This window comes from Oryza sativa, chromosome 3 (genome assembly GCF_034140825.1).
Source record: "Oryza sativa Japonica Group chromosome 3, ASM3414082v1".
In the NCBI taxonomy this organism is placed as follows: domain Eukaryota; kingdom Viridiplantae; phylum Streptophyta; class Magnoliopsida; order Poales; family Poaceae; genus Oryza; species Oryza sativa.
Window position 1 is genome coordinate 36,352,928 of NC_089037.1, and position 18,248 is coordinate 36,371,175.

General features: G+C 43.6%; 4 protein-coding genes across 9 annotated transcripts; all 4 read right to left on the reverse strand.

The window, feature by feature from the left end:
• Window positions 1-145: 145 nt before the first annotated feature.
• Window positions 146-2,047, reverse strand: LOC4334736 (anthocyanidin 5,3-O-glucosyltransferase). The gene has a single exon (XM_015773468.3). It carries the CDS (start codon window positions 2,022-2,024, stop codon window positions 594-596), a length of 1,431 nt encoding a protein of 476 aa, XP_015628954.1. The 5' UTR covers window positions 2,025-2,047; the 3' UTR covers window positions 146-593.
• Window positions 2,048-2,920: 873 nt separating this feature from the next.
• LOC4334737 (prohibitin-2, mitochondrial) lies at window positions 2,921-5,231 on the reverse strand. The gene is made up of 5 exons (XM_015772901.3): window positions 4,936-5,231; window positions 4,684-4,800; window positions 3,960-4,130; window positions 3,594-3,806; window positions 2,921-3,404 (listed from the first exon to the last, which is right to left on the reverse strand). Exons 1-5 carry the CDS (start codon window positions 5,110-5,112, stop codon window positions 3,210-3,212), a joined length of 873 nt encoding a protein of 290 aa, XP_015628387.1. The 5' UTR covers window positions 5,113-5,231; the 3' UTR covers window positions 2,921-3,209.
• A 753-nt stretch (window positions 5,232-5,984) lies between these two features.
• On the reverse strand, window positions 5,985-12,025 carry LOC4334738 (shaggy-related protein kinase delta). 6 transcript variants are annotated; one of them, XM_015777621.3, is made up of 13 exons: window positions 11,783-12,025; window positions 11,054-11,328; window positions 10,612-10,704; window positions 10,466-10,525; window positions 10,113-10,385; window positions 8,947-9,021; window positions 7,956-8,012; window positions 7,663-7,803; window positions 7,544-7,594; window positions 7,362-7,457; window positions 6,965-7,048; window positions 6,761-6,863; window positions 5,985-6,428 (listed from the first exon to the last, which is right to left on the reverse strand). In XM_015777621.3, exons 2-13 carry the CDS (start codon window positions 11,204-11,206, stop codon window positions 6,340-6,342), a joined length of 1,275 nt encoding a protein of 424 aa, XP_015633107.1. In that variant the 5' UTR covers window positions 11,207-11,328; window positions 11,783-12,025; the 3' UTR covers window positions 5,985-6,339. The 6 variants fall into 6 exon arrangements, with proteins under 6 accessions (XP_015633107.1, XP_015633108.1, XP_015633109.1 ...); XM_015777622.3 differs by having other exon boundaries at window positions 10,612-10,763; XM_015777623.3 differs by having other exon boundaries at window positions 7,362-7,467; window positions 10,612-10,763.
• A 1,020-nt stretch (window positions 12,026-13,045) lies between these two features.
• Window positions 13,046-18,241, reverse strand: LOC4334739 (prolycopene isomerase, chloroplastic). The gene is made up of 11 exons (XM_015772811.3): window positions 17,955-18,241; window positions 17,638-17,869; window positions 17,419-17,529; window positions 17,147-17,200; window positions 16,554-16,841; window positions 15,531-15,722; window positions 14,840-14,998; window positions 14,511-14,747; window positions 13,794-14,123; window positions 13,606-13,689; window positions 13,046-13,288 (listed from the first exon to the last, which is right to left on the reverse strand). The coding sequence occupies exons 1-9, from the start codon at window positions 18,158-18,160 to the stop codon at window positions 13,809-13,811; spliced, it is 1,794 nt and encodes a 597-aa protein (XP_015628297.1). The 5' UTR covers window positions 18,161-18,241; the 3' UTR covers window positions 13,046-13,288; window positions 13,606-13,689; window positions 13,794-13,808.
• Between the last annotated feature and the right edge of the window lie 7 nt (window positions 18,242-18,248).

Genomic DNA, 18,248 nt, shown 5'->3' on the forward strand with positions numbered 1-18,248 from the left:
AACCACGATCCTCCCACCCACTATCCAATATAATAGCTCCCAAATTGAGCAGATCCAACAATGTTCTAACTAAAAAAGTACTCCTATGTACTAAACAACACCAAAATTGAGAGAATCATCGCATCGCATAATACAAAAAAGAGAATAGTAATGGCATTTCTAAACCATAAAATTTATAATGGCATAGATCCAATTAAACCTAAAAAAGAACACCATATACCACGACTACATTTTTTTAACGACTCGCATAAGACAGTACGGAGTTTATATTGATAGCAGAAAAAAAAAACAATATCACAACCCTGGAAAGATTGTAACTAGGAGAAACAAAAACAAACATACCGACACCACGAGTTGGCAACTCCTCACACAATACCCTGGAGAAGACACTATTACCAAGCCGACCACCGCTAAGCGTGACCAATTGCCACTAGGCCAACAAGGGGTTTACAAACGCCTCGCCAAAACACCTGCTTAACTCCGAAAGACAACTGCTTTTACTGTAAAAGAACACCATGCCACAACTGTTTTTAATGGATCAATATTTTCTATGATCAATAATAGTTCTCGTGTCATGGTGAAATCCTGCTTGATCAGCAGCTGCGTCCTCCTCCGTTCTCCAAGCTGTTCATCTTCTCCAAATCTCTCATGAACTCATCAAATGCAATCTCAGAAGACCCACCTCCGTTGATGGCATCCAGCGCCATGTCTCTCGTCTCCACCACCCTCTCCCTGAGCTTCCTCCCTTCCTCGGTCTCCATCACCAGCCTCACCTTCGCCTCCACCTCCTCCGCCGCCACCGCCACCAACGCGCCACCCACCTCGCCGCCGTCGAGCGCCACGGCGACCTTCATCTCCTCCACCATGAGCACCCTGTTCATCGCCTGCTCCGCGTAAAGCGGCCAGCAAATCATCGGCAGCGCCGACATGATCGCCTCCAGCGTCGAGTTCCACCCGCAGTGCGTCACGAACGCGCCGGCCGCCTCGTGCCGCACCACCTCCGCCTGTGGCGCCCAGTTCTTGACCACCATGCCGCGATGCTTCGTCCTCTCCAAGAACCCCGCCGGCAGCAGCCGCTCCAGGTCAGGCTCCGGCGATGTGCTCTGCTCCTCCGGCGGGCTCCTCACTGCCCACAGGAAACGGTGGCCGGAGTTCTCCAGCCCACGAGCTATGTCCTTCAGCTGCGCCGCCGGGAACGCGCCCTTGCTGCCGAAGCAGAGGAACACGACACTCTGGCGCGGCTGCGCGTCCAGCCACGCGAGGCACGGGTGTCTCTCGCCGTTCTTGCCGGCGGCGGCGTCGACCAGTGGCCCGATGCAGTAGACCCTCGGCGTGGGCTTGTCGGGAACGCAGACGCCGGCGGCGAGCGCGTTCAGGGCCTTGGGCTCCAGCCGATCGAAGCTGTTCACGAGCACGCCCTTCGCCTCCGCCATCCGCTTGAACTGGTACAGCCGGACCTTGGTCGCGTCGCTCTCCTTGTCCTGCACCGTCGCCACCATGTCGACGGCGCGGAGCGGCGGCATGCCGGGGAGGCGGACGAGCGCCATGCCCATCTCCCTGAACGACGGCACGTCGGGGTAGTAATACGGGAGGTGGAGCAAGGCGGCGAGGGCGCTGGCACCGGAGGGGAAGAAGAAGTAGGCGGGGATGGCGAGCTCGGCCGCGACGTCGAGCGCGTCGACGCAGAACGCGTCGAGCAGGAGGGCGTCGGCGGCGTCGGGCAGCGAGCGGAGGAACTCCCGGAGCACGGGGTTGGCCAGGCGGAGCGCGTCGAGGGCGCGCCTGGCCGGGTGCGCGGCGGCGTCCGGGCTGGGCGGCGCCGGCAGGAGGCGGAACGTGATGGACGGGTTGGCCGCGGCGAGGCGCGCCGTCGCGTCGGCCGAGGTGGCGTCGTTGTCGGGCGGGTCGATCACCGCGACGACGACGGCGAGGCCGCGGCGGCGCAGGTGCTTGGCCATCTCCACCATGGGGTTGAGGTGGCCGACGCCAAGAGACGGGAACAACACAAACGTCTTTGTCCTCATGGCTCCGATCGATCAAAAGGGATGCGAAAATACGGGAACAAATGCTCATAAATATAGTGAGAGTGAGAGCGGCGTTGAATGGTAAGTAACCCCATTTCTTGGCAAAAAAGCCATGGGAAGAAAGTTTGACACGCCATAAGGTTATATAAATATTGCTGTACCAGAAAATTTTTCCACATGAGCTTTTATTTAAGTTTTGGAGGAATTAATTCAAAGGATTTTTTTCTCAGAAGTCTAATCTACCATCACTTGAGTGAGTCAGCAGTTGAGTGGGCTGGTAGACGAGGAAGGAAGGTATATCAGGTAGTATCAGGTAGCTCGCGTGTCACGTTACGGCCGTTCTCGTCAGCAATGACTAGAACACTTTGCGAGTTTTTATTTTTTTTTAAAAAAAAGGACGCGAATAGTCGGGCTTTTTTTTTTAAAACATTGTCCGAGCATATACAGATCGCACGCAGGATGCCGAATAGTCGGTCTTTTTTTAATGGCTTCTACTGTATCCGTCCTATAAGGCTATAAGTGAACTTTTAACCTCTAAAGTTCTCCACGGAGATTAAGGAGAGAGCCCATTTTCTAGTAGTAACATTTCAATCTTAAGAGACATCACCATTCACCAATGCTGCAGCTGAACAAGCACCTGTAACTGTAAGGCAGCCTGCCTGTGCCTTCATCGGTTCATCACTTCATCTCCTTGCAGCCCTCTATCAACACATTTAGATTTCACCCATTTTTATTCAGAACTTACAACATCCCCGATCGATTTTCAAAAATGGCAGTCAAGTTCTAGCCATTCGATGCTCACTGCTGCCTAGTTAGCACAGGAATCAGGAAACATGTGCAGCAATCCAGCTGTTAGAGGCACAGCCTGCGTTACAGCGACCGAACTCAAAATAACAAAGACGAACTGGCAAAGTGGCCATGGCAACTAAGATATCGAAGAGAGTATTCAAGTTATATTTTTTTACAGCAGCAAAAATGATAACCTCCACTTCACTTGCGAGTACTCCTTCAAATGCAATGATGAAAAAGGATGCCACCTGTTGATCTCACTTCCTAAACCAGAACCTTTTCTGACATAAGCTAAAGACTATGCGATTTTCTTAGAAGTACTCTCCCATGGAGAAACCAACAATGATCAACTGATGATCAGAAACTGTAATGATCATCTGATGACAAGAAACTGTTTCACTTCTTGTTTTTGTTGTCCACATTCAGCTGCTGGAGCCCAAGCAAGAGGTCCTTGGAATCCAGGTACACCTTGTTGTTTGAGCTTGCCATGGTGTGAGAGATCTCCCTGGCAGCTTCAATCTGTCGGAGAGCGAGGAAGGCAGGGTTGTTGTTAATCGCCTCACCAATCAGCTGTGCACTCTTAGCCTCACCCTGTTCAAGCAGGCCTCACAGTCAGACTCAACCCACACCAACAAAAATGAAATATATGAAACAATGAAGAAATAAACAGTGCCATTGATATGTCTTAACAATTGTCACTAAAACTACAGGTAGTAAACTTATCAAGGAATATGGTGAAAGCCATCTAAACCAGAAATAATCCATTGCATCTTTGCTTACCTGTGCTCTGATGATCGCACTCCTCTTGTCTTGTTCAGCCTTCTCAACAATGAACTTTGCACGCTCAGCTTCTTGTGCAGCAACCTGCTTGGCTTCAATTGCATGAGTGAACTCTTTTCCAAAGCTGAGACTTGTGATGGACACATCATCCAGAGCAATGTTGAAGTTGCTAGCCCTCTCTGTCAGGATCTTCCTAATCTCCCTGCTCACAGCCTGTGTTGGATAAAGGAATAATTATTACCATATATCCTACTATATTAGCTCTTAAACTAAATATCATACTACTATATTAGCTCTTAAACTAGCATAGCATACCATGGAAACATATTAGATATTTAAACACAGATAGATATGATAAGACAGTACCTCTCTCTGTGTGATTAGTTGACTGGCATTGTACTGTGCAACCACCGCTTTGAGTGTTTCATGAATGATTGAAGGCAAAACTCTCTCATTGAAATTCTCCCCCAGGGACCTGTAGATGGTTGGTAGCTTCTCTGGTAACGGTCTTGTAAGGACACGAAGACCAATTCTCACCTGTCCAAGTTATCAAATTGTATCAAACTAAAAATGTGTTGGTACTGACCTCTACCAATGTTACTTTGAAGCAAAGGTCTAAAACAAGAAATTTGCACACAGGTACCGATGAGCAAACCAATTTGTATGGTCAATAAGAGTTCTAAGTTGTGAAGAATCGGAATTTAAATGCATGTCAACAAAAAAAAAAGTGTACTGCCTCCATTGCAGGCAAAGCATAACACGCATTGCAATGCTAGTCACACACGTAAATGTTGGTTCTAAACCAATGTACCAAACCACTCACATTCTCAAAATGCTAAGCACATGATGAAAATGCTAAGCAGTTCAGATATACCCAACAAAGAAGCATCTCACATACAAGAGTCACTTAGCGACAAGTCCTAGTATAGGGACCCAAATTAAGTGATTAAGCAAGCACAGCAAGAACATTCCACACAACTTTGCTAACATTCGCAAATCACAACCAACAAATCACCTTCTACATGCTACAAATCATCATCTCAACGACATGACCTAGTCAGAAACCCCAAGTGCAAGGACAGAATTTTACCATCTGGAGATCACGGCTTCCAGAAGTGCTCTCGACGAGGTTGGGGCGGGCTCGGACATCGTAGATGATCGGCCTCTCGAACCACGGGATCATGAAGTGAGTCCCCTCAGGGTACACCTGCACCGAGCACACAACCAACCACAACAATTCATTCAAACGCAACCCACCAAATCACAAGCACACGCATAGCTTCTCTGAAACCCATCGGCATCACATCACAAGTTCACTAGTAGGCTTCGATCGATGGGTTACCTTGTCCTTGATGCCCTCGAGGCGGTTGAAGACGATGGCGCGGTGGCCTCCCTCGACGTTGTAGAGGCTGTTGAAGGCGGCGTAGATGGCGGCGCCGCCCAGCAGCCCCACCTTCACCAGCCGCCCCGCGGCAGCCGCCGGCGGCGGGCTCGGCATCTTCGCGCCCTTGAAGTTCATCTCGCCGGAGGGGGGACGCGCTCGCGGCGGCGGAAGCGTAGGGTTTTAGCTAGGGTTTTGCGTGATCCGGCGAGGAGGCGGCGGCGGCGGCGGCGAGGAGAAGAGGTGGCGGAGGAGAGGAAATGAGAAAGGAGAAGGGGTGGGGGTGTTAAAGAGGACGAACAGGAGGAATCACAGCCGTTGGATCTTGATCCGACGGCGAGGAGGGGGCGACGGGGTTGGGTTTCTTTCCTCCACTGCAAGAAAGGAGACGGTGTGCTTTACTTCCTCTGCAAGATGAGGCGCACTCCCGAAATCGGACGGTCGTGATCGTCTTTTCTTGCGTATGTACGAAGTTGGTGGTTATTTCCGCTGGAGATTTTGAATTTTATTTTTCAATTTCTTTCCTTCTTTTTTCTTCAGGGAGATGGAAAGACTCTGATTTCATATGATTTCATGTAGTCACAGCCAGTTTAAAAGCGGATTAAAAGCTCCCTTCAATCTTCTGAAGATAAGATTAAAAGTGGACATGCAAAACAAGAAAACCATTAATATGTGATTAATTGAGTTTTAATTACTATAAACTTGAAAAATAGATATATTTAATATTTTAAAACAACTTTCATATAAAATTTTTTCGCAAAAAACATGTCAATTTATAGTTTGAAAAGCGTGCTAACGGAAACTGAGGTAAAATCATTATCTTTATGAGAAAAGAACGGGGCACACTTTATTGAGAGATCATTCTATTGAGAATCTTCTGAAGATTTATAAGAAAACTGAGATCCTTTGTGCACACTTTCTGAATGGTGAAGCATGTAACATAAACAAAACTCTGAAGTTGAACATATCTGCACCTGCATCGACAGTATTGAATGGTGAAGCACTGAACATAAACAAAACTTTCTGAATGATTTTCTTTATCATCACCAGACCACTCTGAACTGAAGTTGAACCAAGCACTGTTACTGCACACAATCTTCAAACCAAAGTCCAAAGAGAACTGGAGGAGTTACACAGCCTGGAACCCTGAAGCATAGATTCCAACCTCAAACCAACTGCACAAGCACACCAAAGCACAAGCCTCTTCTTCTCCAACCTCACTCACATCACATCCTGCCATGAACAACAACAACAACAACTCTAGCCAAAGACCTTATCCACACTGAGATGGGCACATAGAAGCCACTACACCTTTACAGAGCTTCCCTCAGGAAGAAAAACTGCGAAAAAAGAAGAGCTAGAGAACTAGGTGCGCAGCGCCATGAACAAACTCTGCCTTCTCGCATGCTCGGGAACCAGACGTTCGATGGCTTCTGGAGGGATGCCATTTAGCTCTGCCAATGTTGCAAATGTTGTATCAGTTTAGCTGAGGATAAATTCAAAGCAGCAGGATTCATTTTGACATTGAGGCGAACAAACAATTAACGGAACAATTCTGCCATTTCGGGAAGTGGAAGATCGAGCATTGGCTTCAGTTTGTTCACCTAAATGCTAGGTACCATTTTGAACATAATTCATGAAATAATTCTCTCAGCTCACATAAATACTGTCTACATGAGGTGTTAGACGAGGCAGAGAGATTTAGGAATGTTTAGGTTGATGAGAATCAAATCAGCAAATGCTAAGGTTCATATGCTGTTATCGCTGTTTCATTCAGCTATGATACCTTGTGTTCTGAAGTTGAAGAGAGGAGGAAGAGGACGCCCATTAGGTAGACGAGTGTTTGGATCTCTCAACTCATCAAAGAAAGGGTGCATGCAGGCTTCCATCTGGAGAATAATTAAATAGGTTAGATGAGAGAGAAATCTAACAGTATACCACATCAGGCTGCTCAGGCCATCATAACAACCAAAATCTCATGTGGCCTTACAGCGGTGCACCGAAGATTTGGTGAGTATTGCAGAAACCTGCTTACAAGGTCCACTGCTTCAGGTGGAAGCCTTTTTTGGAAAACCTGGGTAAAAAACAAAACTTTTGAGTTACAAAAAGAACAGTGAGAAAGTATTGTTTAATTTTCCAATTGAACACACACATAATATGGACATTGCTCACACACGCAGGACCCAACTAATAGGAATGTCGAAGCGCAAATGGTAACACAGAAATTGGATTTCTTTTCCATTTGGTTTTTAATCCTTTTTGTCTTCAACAAATATTTCAAAATTTAACAGCATAGTAATTTGCGTTAAAAGATCTCCCTGTCCCAAAAGTATGTACCAAATCGGACATCGATATTGCATTAGTTTTGTCAAGGATGGGCAGAATACCTTGTGCCATGGATGAGCCTTAATTTGAGGGAATTTGAACTCCGTGTAGTTCGGATTCATGCACTTGATCTCTTCCCTTGTTGGAGTACCCAAAACCTGCAAGGCGCTATGACTAAACATGTTATTGTCAAGATCAATGGTCACAGGAGAGAACAGTTTAGGACATCATAGAAAAATGTTACCTTGATAATCTCGACCAGCTGATCAACTCCACTTTCCCCAGGGAACAGAGGCTGCATGGATGAATGTTATTAGAATAAGAAATTGAACAAAAGCAAAATATTGTATGCATGAATGAAACCTGTCCAAGCAGAAGCTCTGCCATGACACAGCCTGTAGACCACAAATCAATGGCAGTAGTATATTCAGTTGCACCAAATATGAGCTCTGGTGCCCTGTAATATCTTGAGCATATGTAGGAGATATTTGGCTCTCCTTTGACCTGCACATTCGGCGGGGAAAAAGCTGCAATTTAAGACTATCATGTGTAGGCTACCTGCCTAAGTTCACATTTCCTTGCAAGAAAACCCAGTGTGTCCATTCAGAAAACAGAAATGCTTGTGAATTTAAATTTCTGCCAAATTCAGAACTTACCAAAACTTTTGCACTGCCAAAATCACATATTTTGAGCTGGTGTGTATGTGGGTTAACCTACAGTGCGAAGGAAGACCTTATTAGTACCATCAAAACTTAGTGAATTTCAGTCTGTAAGTACATGCATGATCACGGTTTTAAAATAAATAATTGAAGTACTAACAGTTTGTCTGCATAAATGTTCCTTTATATGTGCAGTTTATACCGTTTTAATAATCTTATATATGAGACTTAATCTTAAATCCTGCTGTTCTATATGTCAAATAATTTGGCATCATAGTCCTAGTAGTGGACCTAGTGGTAGTTGATGCAATCCAAATATGTGGAGCCATGGATATTTTCTCTTTCAATAAAGAACAAAAATGACTATGTATAACCAAAGTGCTCTTCCATCAGCCAATATCATCAACAAGCAAAACAATATAAACAGTAACATACAGTTTGATAATATGATAAGTTGATAACATGTAGCATTGGCACCAAACAATGCACATGGGATGGCTCAGCTATAGGAAACTAAATAATGCACATGTGGATTGCTTTTTTCAGTTTCAGAATGTTATATCATGTATGTGGAACCAACCAATAATTAAGATATTTGGATACATATGAACCAGAATCTCAGTCCCAATGAGCAATATACTTTATGCTCTTCAGAAATATGCAACAGTAAACATATGAAAGCTCAATGGAACAAAAGGAGAAAATAAGATTGCCCAAGTTCATTTATGAATTATGACTAATATTTTCAGGGAAATGCAGATACATAAAAATGCAAAGCTTTATTACCAACATTATGCACCTTCTCTACAGGATATAGAGTTTGCTGTGAATATTTCATATAGTTAAAAGTAGACAATGTTACATATATGCAACTCCTTCATGTACCAATTAGTTATGTTTTATTTTCCATGATCCCCATTAATTTATATTTGAGGATCTGTACAGCAAAACATATTAAGCATAGAAAATAAAGGGGTTAAAATCTCACAAGAACATTCTGTGGTTTTATATCACGGTGGCAGATGCCAACACAGTTATGTATGTAAGCAAGTGCTCGGCATATCTGCAAAGACAACAGGAACAACGATTTAGATGACTTAGTAGTTAATAAATAATCAAATTTTGTCTTAAGATATGATATCATAAAGAAAAATACAACTGGAAGCACGGTTTAGTGCATGTTGGGAGAATTTATTTCAACAGCTACAGAGAGCAAACAGGTGTATAGAACAACTCATTAGCTAGAATTCTAACTGGAGTAAATAGATAAATCTAACCATTAGTTAAGAGTATATAAACAATTACATGCACTAATGTGAAAATTTTCAGTTAAACAGTAAATGATCTCTGCTGGTTCCTAGAGAGTAGATTGAAGTCACGCAATCAAATCTCAGAATTTTTTTACCGGCCAAAATGATGTGCTACTTATCTCATGAAAAATGTTATATTTCACTATCATCTCAAATCATATGACAGAAAAATTATTAGATAAGTAGATAGCGCTTGATGTTTAGCTAGACAAACAAGAAGCAAGCTGTTGAACATACATATGAAGTCAGGAAAATTGACAAGCTGGCTTGAGTAGATGTTTAAATGCCGATTCTCCATGGAAGAAATCAATCTGAATCATTAATCCAAAACTTCTAAACGTTCCAGTGCAGTCCTGGGCTACTTGAAGATAATACTCGAGTGGACACAAGGACAACACATGACTGCCACCAAGTTTGAACCATGCTTCACATGACAGGTTTTAGAACATGCAAACAAATTGGGAGAGCATGAATGCCTACATTACATAAAAATTATGGCACTCAGTGCTCCCTTGCAGATGGTTGAACATGGTCCATTGATATTTTACAGGAAAAAAATATGCATCAACTATTGATAAGCTCTAGTGTGGCATGCATGCCCGAAGGCACTGGATAACCCAGCTGAAAAATTAAGAACTTTGCAAATGTGCCCCCTTGTTCCTCGAAAATAAGATAACCAAAAATAGATTATGACCGGACATCCAAAGAGTTTATTCTCTTGAATCTATAGAAGCAATCGGTTTGGAATGGGGCATGAGATGGAAAATTATATTATTTCCTAAAGGTTACTGGTCCAATGCAAAGGCGAGTCACTCAGAAAAATAGACAACAAATCAGGGCTGACCTGATAAGTGTATAATTTGACATAAATGAGGGGCACCCGTTGATTCATTCTGCTGTACTGTCTCGCAATTCGGTTTACTGTCTCTGGAACATACTCAAGGACAAGATTGAGGTAAAGTTCATCCCTTTCAGTGGTTGAGAAGAAGTAATGCTTAAGACCAACAATATTAGGATGATCCAGCATATGCATAATTTGCAATTCCCTGTTCTTGTAACGTTTATCTTGAAGAACCTTTTTAATGGCAACAATTTCTCCTGTTTCTCGACATTTGGCCTAAGAGTTGACACGAACAGGTTATTTGCCTTTCACAGTCACATAGAGAAATTTTTACAATGAAAAAGCCACAGGCTTACCTGATATACAACCCCAAAAGAACCAGTTCCGACCACATGCTCAGCAATATAAGTGACAGACTGTTCCATTACCATAACCACTTTATCAGCATTGTTTCATGGCCAAACATCACAAATTGCAAGGATGAAAGCGAAACTATTTTTACCTGTTTAGGTAGACCATTTCGGCCACGGATCGTAGTAGCTATTATGTGACCAGCTTCAGCGCTAGAGCCGTCGACTACATCTCGTTCAGTGTTCTGCAAATGAATTGTTGGTAAACCAAAGTGCAGTCTTGGTTCATATTTCCGTAGGCTTTCTGTGAATATTCATGAGCCGTAGAAGTATGAAGCAGTGTCATAAAACCATGCTTTTCTAGGGTGGACAACATGTCAAATTTGCAGAGTAGCAAATTACAGACAAATTTTTTGAAGTTATGCAGTGATTATTTACTACTTTCTCAGAAAGGCACAGTGGCTCATTGCTACAGGAGGTGAACAAAATAACAGGAACCACAGAAACAAGAGTTTGATTCTGGTGACAGGTGACTCTTCATCCTACATCAACACTAGTTCACTCAGTGACAAACAAACACGAACAGAAACCTACCTTTTCATCACCAACATCTGGTTTGGAATCCCTCAATTGCATTTCCAGCATCTCCCTTCCTAGACATTCAACCGAACTAGCCGGGCCCTTGAATCCATGTCCCGGCCGAGAGGAGCTCCCAACGCCGCCATGCCTTAGTCCAGAATAGGCCATCCCCCACTACCCGAGATTCCCCAGGTCAGGACAAGAAAAACAGACCAGTATTCACTCCATTGCTTGCAGAAGATCAGCCCGCCATTGCAATGCCGTTTCCTCCAGCATCACTTCAGCAACAGCTGCATACACATTCCATAAAAATGTGTCAAGATCGAGATGAACCTTCTATGGCATAGTAGGAAATTTTTCTTGTAAAAGTTGCTTCATCAATTTATAACTGATGAAGAACATCCAAAAAATCTTCAGGAAGTAAGTACACTGCACTCAAGTACGAAACACATAATTCGTCTGTTAGTACACTACTCCAAAAGGCATCCGGATTTCCAGCCACACAGCGATCAAGAAGGGCCACTAAATAATCATCAAGAAAAACCGCAAAACTTGCACTAAATCCCGAACAGATCAATCTCAAAAATGGCCCAAAGATCCTCCGAAAATAAACCGTGCGATCCATCCCAAATCCTATAACTCGATAATTGGGTCCAAACCGCCGCAAACCGGGTCCGAAGGAGCATTAAAAAACGACCCTTTTTTTTCTCTCTGGTGGGATCAAAGAATCTGGAGCCACAGTACCTGGAGCCAAAATCCCACAGAGATGAAAGAAAAATTCTTGGAGCAAGCAGATCAACAGGCTCCAGTGCTCTTGGAATAATTATGGGCGAGCAGGGAATCGGAAGAGGATGAGATGAGATGGTTTGGGGCTCTCTCTGGTGTGGAGCAAGTAGGTTAGGTAGGGGGGGAGAGTGGAGTGAGGTAGTGGAGGGCAGCTGCTCTTCTCCTTCCAAACTTTTCCTTTTCTGGTAAAAAAGAATAGGCAAGGGCATGGAGGAGCAGAGAGAAATTTATGGAGGTGATGCCATGGATGGAATGGAAGGATGGGGGAGATGAGGGGGGAGAAGCAAACAAAAAATTGGGTTGTGAGCTGTGGATGTGAAGTGACATTTGATTTGAGGGGTTTTTGGTGTTTGGCTGCAGTCAATTTGGCAGTGAACATACTTGGATTGATTGACAGGAGTGTTGACTTGGGAGTGAACTTTTTCTGAATTGTGATTTTGCAAGGATTTTCATTCTTGGGGTAGTGCAATTTGTAATTGTTTAAACAGATGGAATCATGCCAAATTGCCAATGTTGCAATTACAACAGGCATCGACTTTTAGGTGAAAATAAAACATTAGAGTTAAGCTCTGCTTTTAATATTATGGATTTCCGTTGCTTTTCAAACTTATATAAACAGTGTGTTTAGTACCAAAAAACCTATGGAGGACTTTTCTAAAGTAGCATTTCAACTTCATGGCAGTAGTTTATTCATTCGTAAAGGCTATAAAAAATTAGATAAACTACCAATTGATGAGCTATGATAAAAATTAAATTAATATATCAATCCATCATTTTCAGCTATCCCAGATTGGGCAATGTTGCTAAAGTTCAGATTTTGCCGAACAAGATTCAGCTCCCTTGTGGTTAAGTGCGGCTTCCGTCGTAGCAAGGCATCCATTCTTCTCTTCCAAGCCCTTCCTAACTTTTTCTTCGAACTTTCATCTTTTCCATCACATCAAAACTTTCCTATACACATAAACTTTCAATTTTTTTTCTTTAAACTTTCAATTTTAGTCAAACTTTTAATTTTAGCGTAGAACTAAACACACCCTAACCGCAAATCCAACTCATGGAGTCATGTTCATCTCCCCATACCAGAAAAGAAATCGACAAAAGCCTGCATGTGCCACAGAACTTTCGGTAGAACGATACAACATGCATGGTTCGCCTCAGGAGACCAACTTGTCAGCAGCTGCATTAACAATGCGGGAAAAAACAAACTTCATGTAGCCCTGCGTGTGTTATCAAGTTCATCGTTCATCAGAACTATGGAGTGTACAGGATCATGCAGGTTTTTTCTTTAAGAAAAACTTCTGTACATAACCGTGGTTCTCATGTACTAGTTGTAAACGACAATCGGGTCACAGAAAATAACTCAAAATTATCCAATGTAAAATTCCTGCTTATCCATATGTTTCTTGTAGTATCTACTGTATGTTGTAATGTAGTCATATACTGTTATCCACAGATCTGCCTGCCTACCTGCAACCAGAGAGACTTGATGTAATACAGGAAAACAAGAGAAACATATAACAGAGGCAGTCACATGGCTATGCCCGAATGAATAGAAACAAGAAACAAGTGGTAGTAACAAACAGGAGAACCCGAAAGGTCCACCGAGATAGCTGTTCTGTTCATGCTCATCATGCTAAGAGACCAGGGTCCCGTCATTCGTTGACCAGGTCATGGGCCTCACAGGCGGCTATCACTTCAGTTTGCATATGCTACTGTAAAGTGCTCATGTGTGCTGTGAGATGTGGCTACATCACTATTCAAAGGGGGTCATCTGTTAGCTGTACCTCTGCATGTGGGGAGGATGAACTTAGCTTTTAATCTTCATAGATTAATATTGATCTCTGTCAAAAGCTCCACACAGTAGTATTCTTGCAAAACAAAGTCATTTGTTCCAGTTTCAGTAGCCAAAATTTGTTCCAGTTTCCAGATTCTTCAGAATGAAACGGTTATGTGAAAGGAAGTAGATACTGACCTGCACGTCTGCATGTCAAATTCCAACAGCATCAAGAAGCTCTGAATGTTGTGACACGGAGACTAGCGTGTTTGCGACAATTGCACCACTTGCAGCGACGGCCGGTACACCGATGCCTGGAAAAGTCGAGTCACCACAGCAGAATAGCTGGGGTATAGGTGTTGCCTGCCCAGGGAAAGTGGCCTCCCCAGCTTTTATGGCTGGACCATAGGTTCCTCTATTTCTTCGGAGGAACCTCTTGTGTGTTAATGGTGATCCAACCAGCTTCACATCGCATTTTTCTCTGCTAAATCTTGGACCAAGGGCAAGCTCCACGGCTTTCCACATCACCTGAGAGGTTTAAATTAACTTATCATAGAATACAGCAAGTTTCTATTTACAATCAGTGAATAAAAGAGTACTTTATAAAAAGTGTGTCTAGCTTCGATAACTTTTTACTTAACTTTTGATCATATTTGCTTCCTATGAGTCAAGAAAATTGCTTCCTTAAAATTCTAACATGTAGTAGATTATTGTTCTAGCCTCTGGAGTCTAGACGGCTACACAAGCCACCCATGTTTGCACGTGTGGAAAAGAAGGGTAAAGAGATGAAATTTCTAGGAAATATCTGAACTGATAAAACGGTGTTAAAGCGCATGGATTTCTAGGGACTAATTCCCAGTTATCAGGGGAGTAACGCTAGAAGAACAAGAGCACAGCATTTGTTCTATGTTGTACCTCAGAGCGTTCTTCTTTCAGCCTTCGATACTCGGCGCTTTTCCTATCTAGTCCTTCCCACAAACTGAAAGGTTCTGTTCCTGGTGTATAAGCATGTAGGACGTGCTTTCCAGGCGGTGCTAAGCCATTTCCAAGAACAGTAGGAACTGATATCAATACAACGTTCTGGTCAGCATCAACTCCTTTGTTCCAATCATTAACCACAATATGATGGATTCCAAGGTCCTCTCTGGCATTCTGTTCCAGTTACGTAAGTAGTTACCGTGAGAGATTGCCTGAGTTAATGTAAAAACACACATCTTAATGAATATGAGTGTATGACAACCAACCTCGACATCAAAACCCAAGTGGAGATGCATAAATGATTCACATTGTGGAGTTGCTTTCACTTTGTCTTGATATGATCTTGGGACAGCATCTGGTGGCAGCAAATCCAAAGTATCCCACATAGATGCATTGCTAACAACTGCTTTCCTTGCGCGCACAATCTGCATGAGAAGCAAATTCCCGACAAGATTTCAACAGCTGCTGAATCTTCAAAACATAGGTTGCATGATGGAAGTCAATACAAGGGAATAGGTTACTATCTAGTGACCTAGAATAACATGTGGCACAATCATGCCTCTCAAAAATAGATTGCATAAGACAACAGGGCGAGAAAAGATATGCCATCTTGGCCTACATGATTTCTATGGTCTGCCACTACTGCAAATGGGTGGACCAAGGCCTAAAGCCCCTAAACTAAATGTGATATGCAGTACTGAAGATGGTACTTTTTGGAGGGAGGGAGGGAAAATATATAGTGATTATCGTGGATTGTACACTAAAGACTTTGATGCATCCATGAGGCTCAAGGTAATGTAAGTATCATATTTGATGAAATCATTACCAATAGTAATAATATGGATCTGCATTGCTATCATTGGTTTTGTGTTCATAACTTGTATCACACAAATCCTTTCCTACTAGGTAACAGTTTGTTTTTTGTTTGGTAATAACATATCCTTAGAAGATGCTTACTTGTCCACTTTGTAGCTTGACACCAACTGCTCGACCATTCTCAATTAAAATCTTTTCAACATGCGAACGAAGAGCAAGCCTGCCACCAAATTTTTTTATTCCTCGCACAAGAGCATCTATTATTGCTCCGCTTCCCTCAAGAGGATACTCAAGCGAGCATCCTGGTTTATACCATTCTGCAAACATATAAACCTGTGGTTGTAGTTAGACCAAATGATGAAACAGAAAACATCATAATCATCACTTTTAAAGTATTTGTGTGAATTTGAATAGACACAACAGATGGGAGCTAAGTATCATAGAGGTAAATATATGGAAAACTCTGCACTGTAACTTATTCAGAATCGCATTGTTTTTTGATGCAATGAATCGCATTGCTCAGTGCCAAATATTTCGACATCCAGTTGCTGTGGAGCACTCCAACAAGATAAAAGTGCTAAGATTCAGGTATAAGTCACTGCCATCCACCAATGGGAATGCATGCCATCAACCTATACAATTTAGATCCACTATAAATACAATCACTACCATGTAGACTGCATTGACTGGTTTAGGGTCACATGAGAGTGACTACGGAATAGTATAGATTCTGAAATAGTATCTGCTAAATAAACTAGATGTAGAATATGCTACATTGAGGTTGTTCCAAGTTCAGATGACATGAGAACGTGTAACACCAGCACAGCTATTTTATGGAAAGAAGAGGAACATTGCACCGATGTAATACTAATCCCATGATGTCCTCACCATTAGGGTCAATGCACCCACAAATATATTGATAGAAGTTGTGCAACAAAATTATTCTCTTATTCATCTATATATTGCCATAATGGTATTGGTCGGTTTCAACAGTGAACTAAATGTTGTTTCTGGAAACCAGTTGGAAATGGTAATTCACTAAATTATGGCAAAGCAAAAGGTACTGAAATTAAAGGAAAACACAAATGGAAGGATAATGAATTCAATGTTAGGCAAAGCAACAGCTACTGCAAATGGAAGTAAACCTGATGGAAATTAGTTTACCATTTCTGCAGAAAGAGCACCATCAGATTTGACTCCAGCAAGTAGAAAACACAAGAGATCGATCCAATTACGAACAAAGGGGTTTTTCAGGCCCAATGAATCAACGATCTCTGAGAAAGGTCTTAGAAGTTTTGTAGCACCAAGAGCCCCTTGAGGTCCCATTTGCAGGATTGATTTCAACAGAGAAGGAGCATATCTACCAGCAGATGTGGAGAGAACACCTAAATCACCTCGAATGGAAAGTGGAGGCAAAGCCATTGCAGCTGCAGAGATAGGAATAACTGCATCCTGAGATTGTTTTAGTATGGTATTAGCTCATGCTCTAGTGGAACATAAAATGTCCCAAAGATAAAAAAAATAAGAAATGATCCTGGAAAAGAAACTAGTATCATATCATATTCAAGTACGGTGCTTTTACATTTTTTACAAAATATGCCTATAAAAGGATAGCACAGGAAAGGAAAGCATTAATAATTTATGGATTGCTCATGTGTTGCTTAGTACTCCAGTTCAGTGAGTAGTGAGTTCATCTACACGACTATGGCTGCAAAAGTATTTTCCAAAGAGTCACAATGCAGACAAAAGAAACTCACAAGAAGCTTTTTCCACTCCTGGACTGCATCAGCACCAACAAATTCATCAAGGTCCTGAAAGAATTGCGAGTCAGAATCGTGTTCAGAGCATCCAACATAAATAAATTGTTAGCATCAAAACTGCATAAATGGGAGAGAACATCTCTAAGTTCAATAACCAGCCATACCATTTGAGAAGAAATAACATATCTGAGTGAGAACTGATAATGTCACAGGTAAAGTTAAGTGAATGGTTCCAACGATTACATATCTAATGGCAAAAGACTGCTCACCTTGAGGAAATCAGTTGGACCTATCCGCGAAAGGAACTGGCCTTCAGGTACATAAACCATCCAGGAATCATATGAGGCACATGGAACTGATTCGCCTAGCGCATCAAGGACCTGACCAATTGAATGACCACATCAGCTTCCAAGCTCTCACCACAATTAACTTGCTCTAAACCCACAATGCCATAATGGGAAGAACAATTTGCTGCAATCAAGTATCACCTGGGCGAGGGGATTGGCCTGGGGGCCTCTGGACTGGAAGCCGGAGAACAGGGAAGGGCCCGAGTCGAAGTTGAAGCCCTTGATGTCAAACGAGTGCGCGGCGCCTCCGGGGCGGTCATGGCTCTCGAGCACGAGCACGTCCTGGTTATACCTCGCCAGGAGCCCCGCGCAGCACAGCCCGCCGATCCCGCTCCCGATGACGACGACGTCCGCCTCCGGCCTCTCCGCCTCCCTGACCCCGATTCAGAACGCAAAACCGGCTATGCCTATGAGCATCGATCAATCGCCGGAGAGTAGTGGTGCGGTGCGAAACGTACCCGGAGAGCGCGCCGTCCTCGCCCTCGGGGATGGAGGGGTCCGCGGGGCGCTCGTCGGCGGCCACCGCCCTGCAGCGCGCGGGACGAGCGGCGGCCGCGCATCCGCGTCGTGGCCGTGGGGCGGTGGTCGGTGGAGCGCGCGGGCGGCGAGCGCAGTGGCGGGGCGGAGGCGGCAGCGCGCGGGAGGCCAAGGCGGCGGAAGCCATGTCGGAGGCGGAGAATAGCGCGCGTCTCGCCGGCTACGCCACATAGCTTCGGGATCAGGCCGCGGTTGGAGTGAGGCGGCCGTCGTGG